Genomic DNA, 20,546 nt, shown 5'->3' with positions numbered 1-20,546 from the left:
AACAGAAACTGAAGAAATTCAAAAAATCATCAGATCCTACTACAAAGGCCTATACTCAACAAAACTGGAAAACCTGGATGAAATGGACAATTTCCTAGACAGATACCAGGTACTAAAGTTAAACCAGGAGCAGATAAACCATCTAAATAGTCCCATAACCCCTAAGGAAATACCAGCAGTCATCAAAAGCCTCCCCACTAAAAAAAGCCCAGGACCAGATGGTTTTAGTGCTGAATTCTATCAGACCTTCAAGGAAGACCTAATACCAATTCTCTTCAAACTATTCCACAAAATAGAGACAGAAGGAACACTACCCAATTCGTTCTATGAAGCTACAATTACACTCATACCCAAACCCCACAAGGACCCGACAAAGAAAGAGAACTTCAGACCAATCTCCCTTATGAACATCGATGCAAAAATACTCAATAAAATTCTAGCAAACCGAATCCAAGAACACATCAAAACAATCATCCATCATGATCAAGTAGGTTTTATCCCAGGAATGCAGGGATGGTTCAATATTTGGAAATCCATCAATGTAATCCACTATATAAACAAACTTAAAGAAAAAAACCACATGATCATCTCACTAGATGCTGAGAAAGCATTTGACAAAATTCAACATCCCTTCATGATAAAAGTCTTGGAAAGATCAGGAATTCAAGGCCCCTACCTAAACATAGTAAAAGCAATTTACAGCAAACCAGTAGCCAACATCAAGCTAAATGGAGAGAAACTTGAAGCAATCCCACTAAGATCAGGGACTAGACAAGGTTGCCCACTCTCCCCCTACCTATTCAATATAGTACTGGAAGTCTTAGCCAGAGCAATTAGACAGCAAAAAGAAGTCAAAGGGATACAAATAGGAAAGGAAGAAGCCAAAATATCACTATTTGCAGATGATATGATAGTATACTTAAGTGACCCCAAAACTTCCACCAGAGAACTCCTAAACCTGATAAATAACTTCAGCAAAGTGGCTGGTTATAAAATCAACTCAAACAAATCAGTAGCCTTCCTCTACATGAAAGATAAACAGACTGAAAAAGAAATTAGGGAAATGACACCCTTCACAATAGTTGCAAATAATATAAAATACCTTGGTGTGAATCTAACCAAGCAAGTGAAAGACCTGTATGACAAGAACTTCAAGTCTCTGAAGAAAGAAATTGAAGAAGATCTCAGAAGATGGAAAGATCTCCCATGCTCATGGATTGGCAGGATTAATATAATAAAAATGGCCATCTTGCCAAAAGCAATCTACAGATTCAATGCAATCCCCATTAAAATCCCAACTCAATTCTTCACAGAGTTAGAAAAGGAAATTCTCAAATTCATATGGAATAACAAAAAACCCAGGATAGCGAAAACTATTCTCAACAATAAAAGAACTTCTGGAGGAATCACCATCCCTGACCTCAAGCTGTACTACAGAGCAATAGTGATAAAAACTACCTGGTATTGGTACAGAGACAGGCAGGAAGATCAATGGAATAGAATTGAAGACCCAGAAATGAACCCACACTCCTATGGTCACTTGATCTTTGACAAAGGAGCTAAAACTGTCCAGTGGAAAAAGGACAGCATTTTCAACAAATGGTGCTGGTTCAACTGGAAGACAACATGTAGAAGAATGAAAATTGATCCATTCTTATCCCCTTGTACAAAGCTCAAGTCTAAGTGGATAAAGGACCTCCACATAAAACCAGATACACTGAATCTAATAGAAGAGAAGGTGGGGAAGAGCCTCGAATACTTGGGCACAGGGGAAAAGTTCCTGAACAGAACTCCAATGGCATATGCTCTAAGATCGAGAATTGACAAATGGGACTTCATAAAATTGCAAAGTTTCTGTAAGGCAAAGGACACTGTCAATAGGACAAAACGACAACCAACAAATTGGGAAAAGATCTTTACCAATCCTTCATCTGATAGAGGGCTAATATCCAATATATACAAAGAACTCAAGAAATTAGACTCCAGACAACCAAATTTCCCTATTAAAAAACGGGGTATAGAGCTTAACAAAGAATTTTCAACGGAAGAAACTTGAATGGCCGAGAAGCATCTAAAGAAATGTTCAGCATCCTTAGTCGTCAGGGAAATGCAAATCAAAACAACCCTGAGATTCCATCTCACACCAGTCAGAATGGCTAAGATTAAAAACTCAGGTGATAGTAGATGCTGGCGAGGGTGTGGAGAAAGAGGAACACTCCTCCATTTTTGGTGGGACTGCAAGATGGTGCAACCACTTTGGAAATCAGTCTGGCGGTTCCTCAGAAAATTGGACATAGCATTACCCGAGGATCCAGCTATACCACTCCTAGGCATATACCCAGAAGATGCTCCAACATGTAACAAGGACATATGCTCCACTATGTTCATAGCAGCCTTGTTTATAATAGCCAGGAGCTGGAAAGAACCCAGATGTCCTTCAACTGAGGAATGGATTCAAAAAATGTGGTATATTTACACAATGGAGTATTACTCAGCTATTAAAAACAATGAATTCGAGAGATTCCTAGGTAAATGGATGGAACTAGAAACTATCATCCTGAGTGAGGTAAGCCAATCACAAAAGAACACACATGGTATTCACTCACTGATTATTGGATATTAGCCTAGAACCTTGAAATGCCCAAGATGCAACTCACAGGCCACATGAAGCTCATAAAGAAGGAAGACCAAGTGGGGGTGATTTGGTCCTTCTTAGAAGGAGCAACAAAATACTCAAGGGAGCAAATATGGAGACAAAGTGAGGGACAGAAACTGAAGGAGGGGCCGTCTCAAGACCACTCCACCTGAGTATCTATCCCATGTGCAATCACCAAAGGTAGATGCTGATGTGGAAGACAGGAAGTGCATGCTGATAAGAGCCTGATATGGATATCTCCTCAGAGGCCTTCAAGAGTCAGACATATTCAGAGGCAGATGCTCACAACTAGCCATTGAACTGATCATGGGGTTCTCAATAGAGGAGTTAGAGTGAAGACTGAAGGAGCTCAAAGGATTTAAGGCACCATGAGGAGAGCAACAATACCAACCAACCACAGCTCCCAGGGTCTAAACCACCAGCCTGGGAGCACTTAGGTGGGGATCCAGGGCTTCAGCTGAATATGTAAAAGTGGAGGGCCCTGCTGGGCATAGGTGGAAGAAGAGAACCTTGACCTCATGAAGGCTGGATGCCCCAGGGAGTGGGAATTTTGAGGGTGGGGAGGTGGGAGTGGGGGGGTGTTGATAGAGATTACATCCACAGAGAAGAAGGAGGAGGGGCGAGGGGATTGGGGGTTCCGAGGGGGTGGTGGGGGATGGGGTAAGGGGACAACATAGGAAATGTAAATAAATCATCCAATAAAAAAAAAAAAAGAAAAAAAAATCAGTTTTCTCACCATTGCAAGAAATCTCTTACTCCCAACGTAAGAAACTACATGTGACATTAATCTAAAGCAACTCATAAAAGTGCCCTCCCATAATCAAACCATAAAATAAACAACTTAATATGCTTTCTAGCTGCAGAAACAGAAAGTATAAATACGACAAATTTTACAACTTATGTTGAAGTAATTACTTGCTTGGTCTTAATTATGTTCATTTTTTTAAAGTTCATTACTAAAAGACACAAGAAGAGAAAAACTTATACAATCTTATTAAAGGAACGTAAACATTAATTTTGTTTCTGCTGTCTTACTTGTTTCTTTTCTTTACTTAAATATCTCATATCAATTTCCTACTTATTGTGATTATCTCTTTAAGATGTAGAATTTTACCTAATATCATTTGCAGATTTCCTGAGACACTGAACTTTAAAAGAAATCATTATATATAATTTTCTTTTAAAAAATAAAATTAGGGACCCAGGAGATGGCTTATTTGGTAAAGTACCTGTCGTTCAAGCATAGGATCTGACTTCAGGTGACTAGCACACACATAAAACTCAAGCACAGCATCACACATCTGTAACCAGGGAGTAGAAGTGGGACAGGGAACAGGAACAGGTAGGTCCCTGGAGTTCACTGCCTAGTCACCCTAGGCGGCCTGTGAACCACAGCTTTAGTGACCTCCCTGTCCCACTTAAGGAGGGGAACAATAGAGGAAGACATACTGACACTCACTACTGGCCTCCACACACATGTGCATGAACATTCATACCAAGTACATATATCATATATACATACATATATAAAGGGAAAAGTTAAAATATGTATGTATGTATACATATGTATATGTATATATGTGTACACACACACACACACAAAGAAAAGGTTAAATAAAATTTTAATCACAGACTGGAGAGATGGCTCAGTGGTTAAGAGCATTAACTGCTCTTCCAGAGGTCCTGAGTTCCATTCCCAGAAACCACACAGTGGCTCACAACCATCTGCAATGGGGTCTGATGCGCTCTTCTGGTGTGTCTCAAGAGAGCAATGGTGCACTCATATACATAAAATAAATAAATCATTAAAAAATTTAATCATAGTGTACCTCATTTACAACTGTGTCCATTCGTTTAATAAGTTACTTAAGCGAAGTTAGTGAAGACTAGCCCAGGGTGGGTGCATTAGTACTAAAATGAGCAACAGAAATAAAGGAGCAGAGGTTAAGTAATCATACAAAACACAAAACTACACAGTCAGTGCATTTTCACAGACTTGGAACTAAAGATAAATAAACTTTATCTTAAAGACCAACTCCAGCTGTTTTTGAAGACCCACTCCTGCAATCCTAGCATTTGGGAGGTATAAATAGGAAATCAGGAATTCAATGTCATTCTCAGGTACACAACGAATTCAAGGCCAACCTAGACTACATAAAATCTTGACCAAAAAAAAAAAAAAAGAGGAGGAAGAGGAGAAAAAGAAAGAGGAAGAGGAGGAGGGGAGGAGGAGAACAGGCTGCAGCAGCAGCAGCAGGCATCCTTACTCATGGATGGGAATATCAGATATTGAAGAAAGAAAACCTTACAGAATACATGTTCTTTTCCCTTCTGATTTATTTTTAATGTGGATGCTAGCTTGATTAAATGCACTTGATGAAACTGCATATAAAATGATTCTGAGCAATTGTTATATTATCATTTTTATCCTCTACAAATTAGTAAGAATTTTAAGTATCTGAAAATTTTGTTAGAAAAATGTTAAAATGAAATGACATTTATATAAATAATACCTGTTCTGTAAAGTATGAGGTTATAATACATATGAACAACACCTATATTTATACTTTTTAATATATTCATACAGGATTCCGATAAGTTGTTCTTACCCAGTCAGCAGCACTCACATTTGAAATATCTGAAGGGTCCGTCGTCTCAGTCACCATTCCTACTGTCTCTGCTGGAACTCTGCCTTTGTCTGTTGGCAGAACTGTGGTGGTTTGCGGAGTAACAGCAACACACACTGCATCATTGTGAATAGCTGGTACTTCAGAAGTATGCACTGGACTGTCTTGACTATTACCAGAATTCTTGACATCATCCAATGCACTCACTGTGAACTAAAAACACATATTTTTAGAATAAGCCAGGGATGACTTTCAAATGAACAAATATTAGATTCTGTAAGAGCTAGTTCTACTTAACCTATCTACTTAACCTATCAAGGGAAGCAGCACTTACCTATCACACACACACACATACACACACACACACACACACACAATGTGTGTGTGTGTGTGTGTGTGTGTGTGAAGCACAGCAGAAGGAAAGAAACGATTCAGCTACAGAAACTTTATCTGTATGCCTACTATGTATTGAGCATCATCTTCGGTATTCTCAGAAATGATGCTTTCCAAATTGCAACATTTTCTTTTAGTAGAATGGTTTTTATTTATTTTTAATATTTATTTATTACGCATGTCTGCAGGAGTACACATGTACACACATGTCATTGAGCTTGTGTGATCAAAGGACAACTTGCATGAATGGATTCTATACTTCTACTATGTGGGTTCTGGGTATTAAACACAGGCCACTGGGCTTGGCAGCAAGTACCTTTATTTGTGAGTTATCTCACCAGGACCAGTAAGCTGGTTCTTAACAAGCATTTCATATCTTCCACATGGAAATTTAGTCACATGCATAATATTGACCATTACATTTATTTAACAAAATGTATTATTCAGTCTTTTGTGAACTATCTAATATAAAATGGAAAGAGCAAGTATCCTGAAAATATTCTAAAACCATTTCTTACTATAATTAATTTTGGGTCAGAGTACTGAAAATTATCAAATGTGTCCTCTTTAAAACATAGCCTCATTATTTTGTTCCCCTATCTAAGTAGGACTGAAGCATCCACAGTTTGGTCTTCCTCTTCTTGAGCTTCATCTGCTCTGTAAGTTGTATCATGGATATTCGAAACTTTTTTCCCAATATCCACTTATCAGTGAGTACATATCACGTGTGTTCTTTTGTGACTGGGTTACCTCACTCAGGATATTTTCTAGTTCCATCCATTTGCCTAAGAATTGAAGTAATTGTTTTTAATGGCTGAGTAATACTCCATTGTGTAAATGCACATTTTTCTCTATCCATTCCTCTGTTGAAGGACATCTGGGTTCTTTCCAGCTTCTCGCTATTATAACTAAGGCTGCTACGAACATAGTGGAGCATGTGTCCTTGTTATATGTTGGAGCATCTTCTGGGTATATGCCCAGGAGTGGAATAGGTGTGTCCTCAGATAGTACTATCTCCAATTTTCTGAGGAACCATAATACTGATTTCCAGAGTGCTTTTACTAGCTTGCAATCCCACAAACAATGAAGGAGTGTTCCCCTTTCTCCACATTCTCACCAGCATCTGCTGTCACCTGAGCTTTTGATCTTAGTCATTCTGATTGGTGTGAGGTGGAATTTCAGGGTTGTTTTGATTTGCATTTCCCTGATGACTAAGGATGTTGAACATTTTTTTAGGTGCTTCTCTGCCATTCAATATTACTCAGTTCAGAATTCTTTGTTCAGCTCTGTACCCCATTTTTAAAATAAGGTTATTTGGTTGTATGGAGTCTAACTTCTTGAGTTCTTTGTATATATTGGATATTAGCCTTCTATCAGATGTACAATTGGTAGAGATCTTTTCGAAATCTCTAAGTTGCTGTTTTGTTCTGATGGCAGTGTCCTTTGCCATTGTCTACTTGTCTATAGTTGATTTTAGAGCCTGGGCTATTGATGTTCAGTTCAGGAAGTTTTCCCCTGTGGTGATGTGTTTGAGGCTCTTTTCCAATTTCTCTTCTAATAGATTCAGTGTATCTGTTTTTATGTGGAGGTCCTTGATCCACTTGGACTTGAGCTTTGTATAGGAGATAAGAATGGGTCAATCTGCATTCGTCTACATGCTGACTGCCACTTAAAACAGCACCATTTGTTGAATATGTTGTCTTTTTTTCCCTGCATGGTTTTAGCTTCTTTGTCAAAGATCATGTGATTATAGGTGTATGGGTTCATTTCTGGGTCTTCAATTCTATTCTACTCATCTACCTGTCTGTCTCTGTACCAATACAATACTGTTTTTATCACTATTGTTCTGTAGTAGATCTTGAGGTCAGGGATGGTGATTCCCCCAGAAGTTCTTTTATTGTTGAGAATAGTTTCGCCATTCTAGATTTTTTTTGTTGTTCCAAATGAATTTGAGAATTGCTCTTTCTATCTCTGTGAAGAATTGAGTTGGAATTTTAATAGAGATTCCATTATAGATTGTTTTTTGTAAAAATGGCCATTTTTACTATATTAATCCTGCCAATCCATGAGCATGGGAGATCTTTCCATCTTCTGGGGTCTTCTTCAATTTCTTTCTTCAGAGACTTGAAGTTCTTGTCCTACAGATCTCTCACTTGCTTGGTTAGAGTCACACCAAGGTATTTTATACTATTTTTGAGTATTGTAAGGGATATAATTTGACTAATTTCTTTCTCAGCCCATTTATCCTTTGAGAAGAGGAAGATGTGAAAGAGACATCCTACAGTAGTCTCACAGGGGAAAGACTGAGCTAAGACAAGACATCTAAACACCCACTGTGTCTCTTCATGCAATTTATATACTTTAGATTTAATGTCCCCTATTGCCCACTCAAGAGTAACTCACATATGACCAACAGAAATGCAAAAATACAAAAAGATAGTAGCATTAGCTTAAAACACCTACATATCCATTTGAAAATCTAATTTAATAAATATAAGCAAGTATATTTTCACATTCTATCAGAATAAAAGACGGTGCTTTGTGTTCCAATTATACTTCAAAGAAGTCAAACCTAAAATTGTGAACTTAATGCTCACATAACTTCTAAATAAACATTCATAAACACTGTAGTGGTCATAAAGCTCCAAGTTTGATAAACTGTTTCTAAAAATATTAAACTTGGCCAAGTCTCACAAACTACTCTAGAAATCCTACTATTGGTCAGAACTTAGCATCCAATGTGTTGATTTTTACAGAAACATCACTTAAATTGGATCACACTATTTACAGTGTCATCAACATTATTAACCTGTGAGTCATTGTGGTTTATAATCTTGACAATATTTATATTAAATTAATATTTATATTAGCATTACTGATGCTAATAACATCAGTTAACAGTTTATTAAAACTCAATATAATGCTCAGAATCATAGGTGAGGGGCCGACAACAACTGCCCCAACACTGGGAATAACTGAGTCTCCCGGGTTCCAGGCACACAGGAACCCCTACCTGTCCAGTGGCATGGATTCCTTCTGGTCTAAGCTGGTACCCTGAGCAGACCCTGGGTGCTGGCTTTGCACCCAGTCCCACAACACCCAGAGGAAGCTTGACAACCAAGTGCTCTAACACACCCAGGATCACAGGATCTCAGGAGCTTGATCACACAAGAATTTCAGGATCCCAGAGGAAGCTTGACTACCAGAAGCTCTGACACACTCAGGATCTCAGGATCACAGGATCCCAGAATCACAGGATAACAAAGACAGCTAGATTCTCAGAAGTTTTCACACAACGAGGATCACAGGATCAACAGGCTCCAGTCAGAGACAGGAAGGGCAGGTAGCACTAGAGATAACCAGATGGAGAGAGGCAAGCACAAGAACATAAGCAATAGAAACCAAGATTACTTAGCATCATCAGAACCCAACTGTCCCATCATAGCAAGCTCTGGATACCCCATCACACAGGATAAGCAAGATTCAAATTTAAAATCACTTCTCATAATGATGATAGAGCACTTTAAGAAAGACATTAATAACTCCCATAAAGAAATACAGGAGTACACAGGTAAACAGGTAGAAGTCCTTAAAGAGGAAACACAAGAATCCCTTAAAGAATTACAGGAAAACACAATGAAACAGGTGACGGAATTGAACAAAACCATCCAGGATATGGAAACATGGAAATAGAAGCAATAAAGAAATCACAAAGGGAGACTACCCTGGAGATAGAAAACCTAGGAAAGAGAACAGGAGTCATAAATGCAAGCATCACCAAGAGAGAGAGAGAGAAGAAAGAATCTCAGGTGCAGAAGATACCATAGAAAACATTGACACAACTGTCAAAGAAAATGAAAAATGCAAAAAGCTCCTAACCCAAAACGTTCAACAAATTCAGGAAACAATGAAAAGACTAAACCTAAGGATAGTGGTTGCAGAAAAGAGTGAAGATTCCCAACTTAAAGGTCCAGGAAATATCTTCAACAAAATTATAGAAGAAAACTTCCCTAACCTAAAGAAAGAGATGCCCATAAACATACGAGAAGCCTACAGAACTCCAAATAGACTGAACCAGAAAAGAAATTCTCCCATCACATAATAGTCAAAACACCAAATGCACAAAACAAAGAAAGACTATTAAAATCAGTAAGGGAAAAAGGACAAGTAACATATAAAGGCAGACCTATCAGAATCACACCAAACTTTTCAACAGAGACTATGACAGCTAGAAGATCCTGAGAAGATGTTATACAGACCCTAAGAGAACACAAATGCCAGCCCAGGCTACAATACCCAGCAAAACTCTCAATTACCATAGATGGAGAAACCAAGATATTCCATGACAAAACCAAATTTACACACTGTCTTTCCACAAATTCAGTCCTACAAGGATAATAGATGGAAAACTCCAACACAAGGGGAGAAACTACACCCTAGAAAAAACAAGAAAGTAATCTTCTTTCAACAAATCCAAAAGAAGATAGCCCCACAAACGTAATTCCACCTCTAAGAACAAAAATAACAGGAAGCAACAATCACTTTTACTTAATATCTATTAACATCAATGAATTCAATTCCCCAATAAAAAGACATAAACTAACAGACTGGATATGTAAACCGGATCCAGCATTGTGCTGTATACAAGAAACACACCTCAGTGACAAAGACAGACACTACCTCAGACTAAAAGTCTGGAAAACAATTTTCCAAGCAAATGGTCCCAAGAAACAAGCTGACGTAGCCATTCTAATATTGAACAAAATCGACTTTCAACCAAAAGTTATCAAAAAAGATAAGGACACTTAATACTCATCAAAGGAAAATCTACCAAGATGAACTCTCAATTGTGAGCATCTATGTTCCAAATGCAAGGGCACCCACATTCATAAAAGAAACTTATTAAAGTTCAAAGCACACATTGTACCTGATACAATAATAATGGGAGACTTCAACACCCCACTCTCAGCAATGGACAGATAATGGAAAAAGAAACTAAACAGAGACACAGTGAAACTAACAGAAGTTATGAACCAAATGGATTTAAGAGGTATATATAAAACACTTCATTATAAAACAAAGGATTATACCTTCTTCTCAGCACTTTATGGTATCTTCTCCAAAACTGACCATATAGTTGGTCACTAAAAAGGTCTCAACAGATACAAGAAGATTGAAATAATCCCATGCATCCTACCAGACCACCAAAGACTAAGGCTAGTCTTCAATAACAACAAAAACAATAATAAACCCTCATACACATGGAAGTTGAACAACGCTCTACTCAATGATAACTTGGTCAAAGAAGAAATAAAGAAAGAAAACAAAGAGGTTTTAGAATTTAATGAAAATGAAGGCTTGTCATACCCAAACTTATGGGATACAATGAAAGCAGTGCTGAGAGGAAAACTCATAGCTCTAAGTGCCTACAAAAAGAAACTGGAGAGGGCATATACTAGCAGTCTGACAACATATCTGAAAGCTCTAGAACAAAAAGAAGCAAATACACCCAAGAGGAGTAGATGGCAAAAAATAATCAAACTCAGAGCTGAAATCAACCAAGTAAAAACAAAAGGAACTATACAAAGAATCAACAAAACCAGGATCTGGTTCTTTAAGAAAATAACAAGATAGATAAATTCTTAGCCAGACTAGCCAAAGGGCACAGAGACAGTATCCAAATTAATAAAATCAGAACTGAAAAGGGAGACATAACAACAGAAATCAAGGAAATTAAAAAAATCATCAGATCCTACTACAAAAGCTTATACTCAACAAAACTGGAAAATCTGGAAGAAATGGACAATTTTCTAGACAAATACCAGGTAACAAAGTTAAATCAGGATAAGATAAGCCATCTAAACAGTTCCATAAACCCTAAAGAAATAGCAACAGTCATTAAAAGCCTCCCAACCAAAAAAAGTCTAGGACCAGATGGTTTTAGTGTAGAATTCTATCAGACCTTCAAAGAAGACCTAATACCAATACTCTTCAAACTATTCCACAAAAGAGAAACAGAAGGAACACTACCCAATTCATTCTATGAAGCCACAACTACGCTTATACCTAAACCAACCACACAAAGACCCAACAAAAAAGAGAACTTCAGACCAATTTCCCTTATGAATATCTATCGAAAAATACTCATTAAAATTCTTGCAAACACATCAAAACAATCATCCATCATGATCAAGTAGGCTTCATCCCAGGGATGCAGAGATGGTTGAATATACAGAAATCCATCAACATAATACCCTATATAAACAAACTCAAAGAAAAAAAAACACATGATCATCTCATTAGATGCTGAGAAAGCATTTGACAAAATTCAATACTCCTTCATAGTAAAAGTTGTGGAGAGATCAAGAATTCAAGGCCTATACTTAAACACAGTAAAAACAATATTCAGCAAACCAATTGCCAACCTCAAACTAAATGTAGAGAAAGTGAAGCAATTCCACTAAATCCAGGGACTAGACAAGGCTGCCCACTCTCTCCCTGCCTATTCAATGTAGTACTTGAAGTCCTAGCCAGAGCAATTAGACAACCAAAGGAAGTCAAAGGGATACAAATTGAAAAGGAAAATGTCAAAATATCAGTATTTGCAGATGATATTGTGACTATTGTGAAGGGTGTTGTTTTTCTAATTTGTTTCTCAGCCTGTTTATCCTTTGAGTATAAGAAGGCTGATTTTTGGGCTGGAGAGATGGCTCAGCGGTTAAGAGCACTGACTACTCTTCCAGAGGTCCTGAGTTCAAATCCCAGCAACCACATGGTGGCTCACAACCATCCGCAATGAGATTCGATGCCCTCTTCTGGTGTGTCTGAAGACAGCTACAGTGTACTCATAAATAAAATAAATAAATCTTTAAAAAAAAAAGAAGGCTGATTTTTTTAAGTTTATTTTATATCCAGACACTTTGCTGAAGTTGTTTATCAGGTTTAAATGTTTTCTGGTAGAATCTTTGGGGTTACTTAAGAGCACTTTAGAGCAACTCTTAAGTTCATTTGGAATAACAAAAAACCCAGGATAGTGAAAACTATTCAACAATAAAAGAGTACGTTGGGGAATCACAGTCCCTGATTTCAAGCTGTATTATAGAGTAATAGTGATAAAAAATTGTATGATATTGGTACAGTGACAGGCAGGTAGATTGATGGAATAGAATCCAAGACCCAAAAATGAACCCACACACCTATGGTCAGTTGGTTTTTGACAAAGGAGCTAAAACCATCCAGTGGAAAAAAGACCACATATTCAACAAATGGTGCTGGTTCAACTGGTGGTCAGCGAGTAGAAGAATGAAAATGGATTTATTCTTATCTCCTTGTACAAAGCTCAAGTCCATGTGGATTGAAGACCTCCACTTATAACCAGATACACTAAAACTAGTAGAAGAGAAAGTGTTGAAGAGCCTCAAATACATGGGTACAGGGGAAAATTTCCTGAACAGAACTTCAATGACTTATACTCTAAGATCAACAATAGACAAAAGAGATCTCATAAAATTGCAAAGTTTCTGTAAAGCAAAGGACACTGTCAATAGGACAAAGCAGCAACCAACAGATTGGAAAAAGATCTTCATCAATCCTATATCTGATAGAGGGCTAATATCCAAAATATACAACGAACTCAAGAAGTTAAGACTCCAGAGAACCAAATAAACCTATTTAAAAATGGGGTACAGAGTTAAACAAAGAATTCTCAACTGAGAAATCTTGAATGGCTGAGAAGTACCTAAAGAAATGTTCAGCATCCTTAGTCATCAGGGAAATGCAAACCTTGGAATACAGAAGATACAATTCACAGACCACATGAAGCTCAAAAAGAAGGAAGACCAAAGAGTGGATGCTTTGGTCATTCTTAGAAAGGCTAACAAAATACTCACAGGAGGAAATACAGAGACAAAGTGTGGGCGAGAGACTGAAGGAAAGGCCATCCAGAGACTGCCCCACCTGGGGATCCATCCCATAGACAGTCACCAAACCCAGACACTACTGTGGATGCCAAAAGGTGCATGATGACAGGAGCCTGATATAGCTGTCTCCTGAGAGGCTCTGCCAGAGCCTGACAAATACAGAGGCAGATGCTCACAACCAACCATTGGACTGAGCACTGGGTCCCCAATGGAGGAGTTAGAGAAAGAACTGAAGGAGCTGAAGGGGTTTGTAACCCCATAGGAAGAACAATAATCCCCTAGAGCTCCCAAGGACTAAACCACCAACCAAAGAGTACACATGAAGGGACCCATGGCTACAGCCACCTATGTAGCACAGGATAGCCTTGTTGGCATCAACTGGAGAAGAGGCCCTTGGTCTTGTGAAGGCTTGATGCCCCAGTGTATGGGAATGCCAGGGTGGGGAGCTGGGCATGGTGCTGCACATTGTGATCCCAGCCCTAAGAGGAGATAAAGGCAAATGAACTTCTGTGAGTCCGGGGTAGCCTAGTCCACACAGAAAGTTCCAGGTCCACCAGGACTATGGAGTGACATAGGAGCCCGGTATGGCTGTTTCCTGAGAGGTTCTACCAGCATCTAACCAATACAGATGCAAATACTAGCAACCAATCATCAGATTGAGCTTAGGGACCCCAATAGAAGAGCTAGAGGAAATACTATAGGAGCTGAAAGGGATTGAAACTCCATATGAAGAACAATACCAACTAACTGGACCACCCAGAGCTCCCAGAGACTAAACCACCAACCCAAAAGTTGAGCCATGTACATATGTAGCAGAGGATAGTCTTATCTGATATGGGAGGGGAGATATGATATGGCAGGCCCTTGGTCCTGTGGATGTTTGATGCCCCAGCGTAGGAGGATGCTAAAGCGATGATGCAGAGGTGGGTGAGTGGGTAGAGAAGCACCCTCATAGAGACAAAGGGGAGGAGAGAGAGGGGGAAGTGGGCTGGGGTGTTTGTGGAGGGTTAACCAGGAAGGGGGATATCATTTGAAATGTAAATGAATAATCAATTATGTATATGTGTATTTGTATATGTATATACACACAAACACACATATATACTGTTTTCTACATGTCTAGGGCTCTTACATAGTGTCTCATATTAGAACACTATATAAGGTATCATCTCAAAGAAGCCTGCAATCTCACAAAGACAGAAAACGCAGACAGTAAAGAATACTGTAATATTAAGAGCCTCGTCATGGACAGGCTTGGCAGTGTAGACCTGTGGCTTCAGGTACTCAGGAGGCTGAGAAGAGGATCACAAGTTCAAAATCAGCCTAGGCAACAAAGTGATGTCAAGGTTTACCTGAGCCCCTCAGTAACATCCTATCTCAAAAGAAAAATGTTAAAAACAAAATGTAGCTCTGTGGTAGAGCACTTGCCTGGCATGTGCATAACACCTAGGTTCATTCACCAATACCAAAAAGTAAAAAGAAAAAGAAAAAAAACAAGACCAGGAAGTTAAGATTTATTTCCAATGGGGAAAATACCTTTTGGATAAAGATTAAACAGTAAATATCATTCTAAGCTGAAAATGTTACAAATATAATATAAATGATTTTACTTTGATTCTTTCTTCTGAACAAAGAATATATTATTGGTCATTTTCTATAACAATTATACCAAATGAATGAGAAACTTTATATAAAATATATATATATGTTTCATCTAAAAAGCATATTATTTCATAAATCAAAGTGAAAAAATACTAGGAACCTTAAGTTAAAAAAAATACTTAACAGTCAGAGTTGTAGACAGTTAAAGCAAAACAATATTTCAATGTCCTTTTTTTTTAACTTTCCTGTCTTTTAAAAAAATGTTTTATTGGTTATTCTATTTATTTACATTTCAAATGTTTTCCCCTTTACCAGTTTCCTCTCCACACACACCCTATCCCACCATTCTCCCTCTGCCTCTATGAGGGTCCTCCCCCACCCACCCACCCACTCCCACCTCACCACCCTGGCATTCCCCTACAGTGGGGCATCAAGCCTTCTCAGGACCAAGGGCCTCTCACTGATGTCAAATAAGGCCATCCTCTGCTACATATGCAACTGGAGCCATGGGTCCCTCCATGTGTACTCTTTGGTTGGTGATTTAGTCTTTGGGAGTTCTGGGGGGTCTGGTTGGTTGATATTGTTGTTCTTCCTATGTGGCTGCAAACCCCTTCAGTTCCCTCAGTCCTTCTCCTAACTTCTCTATTGGGGTCCCTGTGCTCAATCTGATGGTTGGCTGCAAGCATCCACATCTGTATTGGTCAGGTTCTGGAAGAGGCTCTCAGGAGACAGCTATATCAGGCTCCTGTCAGCAAGCACTTCTTGGCATCAGCAATAGCGACTGGGTCAATGGCTGCATACGGGATGAATCCCCAGGTGGAGGAGTCTTTGGAAGGCCTGTCCTTCAGTCTCTGCTCCACTCTTTGTCCCTGCATTTCCTTTTGACAGGAGCAATTCTGGGTTAAAATTTTGGAGAAGGATGGGTGGTCCCATTCCTCAACCGGTGCTGTGTCTAACTTCTCCATATGGTCTCTACAGGTTCTGTAGAAGAAGTCCAAAGTGTTGATGCTTCAGTCCTACTTAGAAGGGGAAACAAAATTATCATGGGAGGTAGAAGGTGGGAGGGACTTGGGAGGAAGAGAGGTTGGGGAGAGGGCAAAAGGGGGGCAGGATCAGGTGTGGGAGGAGACAGGGGAGATGTACAGAGGGTCAGGAAATTGAACAGAGGTGTGAAGCAATGAGGGATAGGGGATGGAGGCAGCCATCAGAAAGTCCCAGAGGGCAGGACCCAATGGGGATGACATCAATGTCATTTTATAATGATACTAAACCCCAAATGAAGCACGAGAACACCATCTGAGCTGATTAATAAGATCTCGTCAAATTACAATCATTGTAGAATTAAGTATAATCACTTTATTTCTGACATAAAGGGATAAAACAAGCTGAACTAAAAAGAATAAATAAACAAAGAATACTGTTTATGAAGCAAAACAAAACCAAAGCTGCAATGAGTTCTTCCATCCATGTCAAGGATGAAAGCCTAAGACAGATGAGGAACTGTCCCCAATGAAAAGCATGACTACAAGATTCTAGATATGATCCTAAATCAGAAAACAATCAACGAAGACCATCATTAGAGCAATGCACAGTATCGTATTCTTGCAGTCCCAGAATTCTAAAAGCTGAAAAGAGATGATCATGAGTTTGAGGCCAGCTTGGGTTACACAGCAAAACCATATCAAAATTAAAAAGCAAACAACAAAAGCAGTCAGGCATGGTAGGACATAACTGCATTGTCGACCTCTGAAAGGATAAGCAAGAGAATAGTTAAGTTACAGGCCAGCTTGGGTTACACAGTAAAGCCCCATCTTTAAACCATAAACAAAGGGATGGGCAAGATGGCTCAGTGGGTAAAATGCCAAGCCTGATGACCTAAGTTCAAAATCCCAAACTATGAGAGTAGGAGACAATCAACTCATAGAAGATGTCCTCTGACATTTTCAGGTACACCATGACACACGCCAGTAATAAGTACAATATTTAAAAACAATTTTTAAGCCTTAAAAATTTTAACATAATACTAAAAGGCTGATACAATGAGAAAAATTTAAATATCGAGTATATATTAGATATTATACAAATGTTATATTCACTTTAACATAACATAAAAGAATCTATCTGTTCCTAGAAGATACATATTATAGTATAAAAGTGGATGGCTTTCAGACTGGCACACTAATCTCAAGTATTTAGCATAGTATAGACAGACATGCAGGCAGAGTAAAAATAAAATGTAATAAACATGTGAATCTCAGTAGGGTATGTTCAACCAATCTAATCTGAAACTTTTCTTAAGATCTCAAATTATAGAAACAAAGGCTGAAGTGAAGAGGATAAGTCATTCTAGCACACACGGACATGTTTAAACACAGTAATGAGAATTTCCAAAATATATTACCTGAGTTCTCTCAGAAAGAGGATGGTCGGAAGAGTGTACTGAGTCTTTAGAGAGCGATTCAACAGTAGGACATATGTCTTCAGCAAGTTTCCCTTTCTGTATGCTTTCTTCAGGTAAAAGACATATGTTTTCTTTGTAACTGTCATCCTTTGACCTTAAGGTTTCTGTCACTAGTGGAACTTTTGGCATCACTGCTGTTGATCGGGAACGAACTGGCCGGCCTCTCTGAACAGTCTCCCATCCCTCAGCATCTTTCCGTTCTATGTAATTAAGGGAAGAAATTAAATCAAATTTTCTTTAGATGATAAAAATATTAGAGAACCTATAAAAAGAAATGTTTTCCAATTTAATTTAATTAATTTCTCTTTCCCTATTGTTTTTCCTAAAATATTTTAGGCAAATTTTAGACATTATTGCACTGTAATTATTTAATCTGATTCTTAACAGAAAACATCTTCAATTCTACTAGTATACCCAGCAAAAGGAATAATGATGCAAGTCATATCAATTCTATATTCAATATTTAATCATGCTTAACGTTATCAAAAGATACTACATATTTTTAAGTTTACTTTGTTTACACTTAAATATAAATGCAAACTGAACAAGAAATCATAAAATGAGTAAGAACAACACAAGGAGAGAAAACTGAATTACAAAATTCAAAGTTTAATAAAAGATTTCAGTTTCTAGCTAATTCAGCCAGTTCCTCCTCAAACCACGATGATTAATCAGTCACTTTATTCTTTAAAAGAAAGAAAAACACTACCAAAAAGTTGGGCCTAATCCACTAGCCAAGACAGCCAATACAAACACTATCATATAATTTAAAAATTGAAGCAAGTAAAAAGGGGTATTTCAAAATAAAAATTATATCAAAGACTCTTTGAAACAAAAAATAAAAAGCTACAGACAAATTACATCTTCACTGAACCTTCAGTGAAAACATATTGATAAGTTATTCCCATAATAACGATTGTTTAAGGACAGCAAATCATGTGTTAAAACTGTCTGAGCCACTGGAAACAGACTATTAGAACAAAAGTATAAACAGTAAAACGCACATCCCCTTTCCCAATCTTATACACATAAACCTTCCAATATCACAAATGTCATCTGTAAAGGTGCATTGAATTCAACTCAATAACAACCACTATTTGAAAAAGAATTAAAATACCCCATCTAGTTGTGATACATTCATGTATTTATAACACTGTTTAATACATAAATGCTTGGTTAGAATATTTACATCAGTGTTTAAGAGACAATCTTCCTGTAATTTCCATATTAGGTCTTGATGTTAAGATTATGCTAACATCATAAAATATGACCTTTTTTACCTTAGGATAAATTTCCATAGACTTGTTATTTTTATTTTACAAGTTTAGAAGAATTCATAGGTACAGCCATCTTGACATAAAATCTTTTTGGGAAAAGATATTTCAGATTCATATTTTTTCAAGATAATTATAAAGTCTCTTTAAGCTTCTCCTAACTTATTATGTAAATTTGAAGTTGTATTTTAAGAATTTTTTCAATTTCTTCTGATTTTCTGAATCTTAGGTATAATGCTGCTTTAACAGTCTATTACTACCTTGTCAACACTGGCACTTTCTCTATATTATTCCCTAGTTTTTTCCTGATACATACCTTTATTTCTTCTATTCCTTCATCTACATTACTAGAGATTGGTCATTTTATTCATTTATTTGAAAAATACCTCTTAAATTTATAGCTATCTATATATTTTTCTTTTTAAATTCCTTAGACTTTAATATTTCTTCTGTAACTTCAAAAGAAGGATATTTTAGTTTTCCTTCATCTCCATAATTCTTAAATGTTCACCTTCATTTTTCAAATTTTCACTGAGATGTCCTTCCTGACACCATCCAGATGTATCTTATGAAGTCCCAAATTTTAAGAATTATACAGCTATCTTTTTGTATTTTTTTTCTAACTTAATTCCATGTGATTAGTAACAAAACATGCTTCATCTCTAGTCTATGGAGGGTGTACTCATGAAGATGACATACATTTTCAAGAGTTGGTTCTTTCTACCATGTGGATTTGTCCCAGGTACAGAACTCAGGTCATCAGGCTGGATGGCGAGTTCTTTACACACTGAGCTATCTCGCCAGCTGCAGCACTCCCACCCCATATCTCCCAATTGATTTAAATCATCTGAAATTTCACAAGACTTTCTAACAACTCAGCACTGTTTTCATTTGAGTAACTGTTTCATGTATTCATGCATATGAATTTAGACTGAATAGTTCAGGACATAAAAAAGAACTTGAATGAAAACTGGCCTTTTTCTTGCCAAAAACAGCCATAAAAAATTAGACAAAATAGATAAATGAACTGTTAAAATAAAGGTGCTGGAAAGCAGCCAGCATAAGCATCTCTCTTTTTTTTTTTGGTTTTTCGAGACAGGGTTTCTCTGTGTAGTCCTGGCTGTCCTGGAACTCACTCTGTAGACCAGGCTGGCCTCGAACTCAGAAATCTGCCTGCCTCTGCCTCCCAAGTGCTGGGATTAAAGGCATGTGCCCACCACTGCCCGGCAGCATAAGCATTTCTTAAGAATCTACAATTCATGAGTGAAGGGAACGGCAGCATCAGACTCACATTCATGTTAGCATTCTGACTGAAGACACTTGGCAATGAGAGTACAGGAATTGTCTTCTAGCAAAAGCCAACATTTCAGCACTGGCATTAGAGTCCAGAGACAGTGTATTACGGAAAGTGATACTACAGAGAAATAAGCCCCCCTGAAAAAAAAATCTGCATTCAGTGTTCCCCAAGGTGCTGACAACTACTCAACTTTTTGCATACAAGACAAGGCTCCAAAAAAGCAGCAGAAAGAAGCAGCTGGGATGTTAACAAGCTAAGCAGAAATTGAAGTGACTACAATTCTTGGAAACAAAAAGGAATTGAGGAATGTAGTGGGT

General features: G+C 37.8%; 1 protein-coding gene across 1 annotated transcript in view; it reads right to left on the bottom strand.

Annotated features, from left to right (window-relative positions):
- Scaper (S-phase cyclin A associated protein in the ER) overlaps positions 1–20,546 on the bottom strand; it is a 308,858-nt gene that overhangs the window by 246,738 nt on the left and 41,574 nt on the right. Inside the window, exons 9-10 of the mRNA XM_028781560.1 lie at positions 17,599–17,858; positions 5,266–5,496 (exon numbers count right to left, since the gene is read on the bottom strand). Coding sequence (XP_028637393.1) covers positions 5,266–5,496; positions 17,599–17,858 — 491 coding nt within the window. The remainder of the gene's footprint in view (positions 1–5,265; positions 5,497–17,598; positions 17,859–20,546) is intronic.

The sequence above is a fragment of the Grammomys surdaster genome, unplaced genomic scaffold (assembly GCF_004785775.1).
Source record: "Grammomys surdaster isolate TR1022 unplaced genomic scaffold, NIH_TR_1.0 472, whole genome shotgun sequence".
In the NCBI taxonomy this organism is placed as follows: Eukaryota; Metazoa; Chordata; class Mammalia; order Rodentia; family Muridae; genus Grammomys; species Grammomys surdaster.
This window is presented reverse-complemented; position numbering and strand designations above follow the sequence as displayed.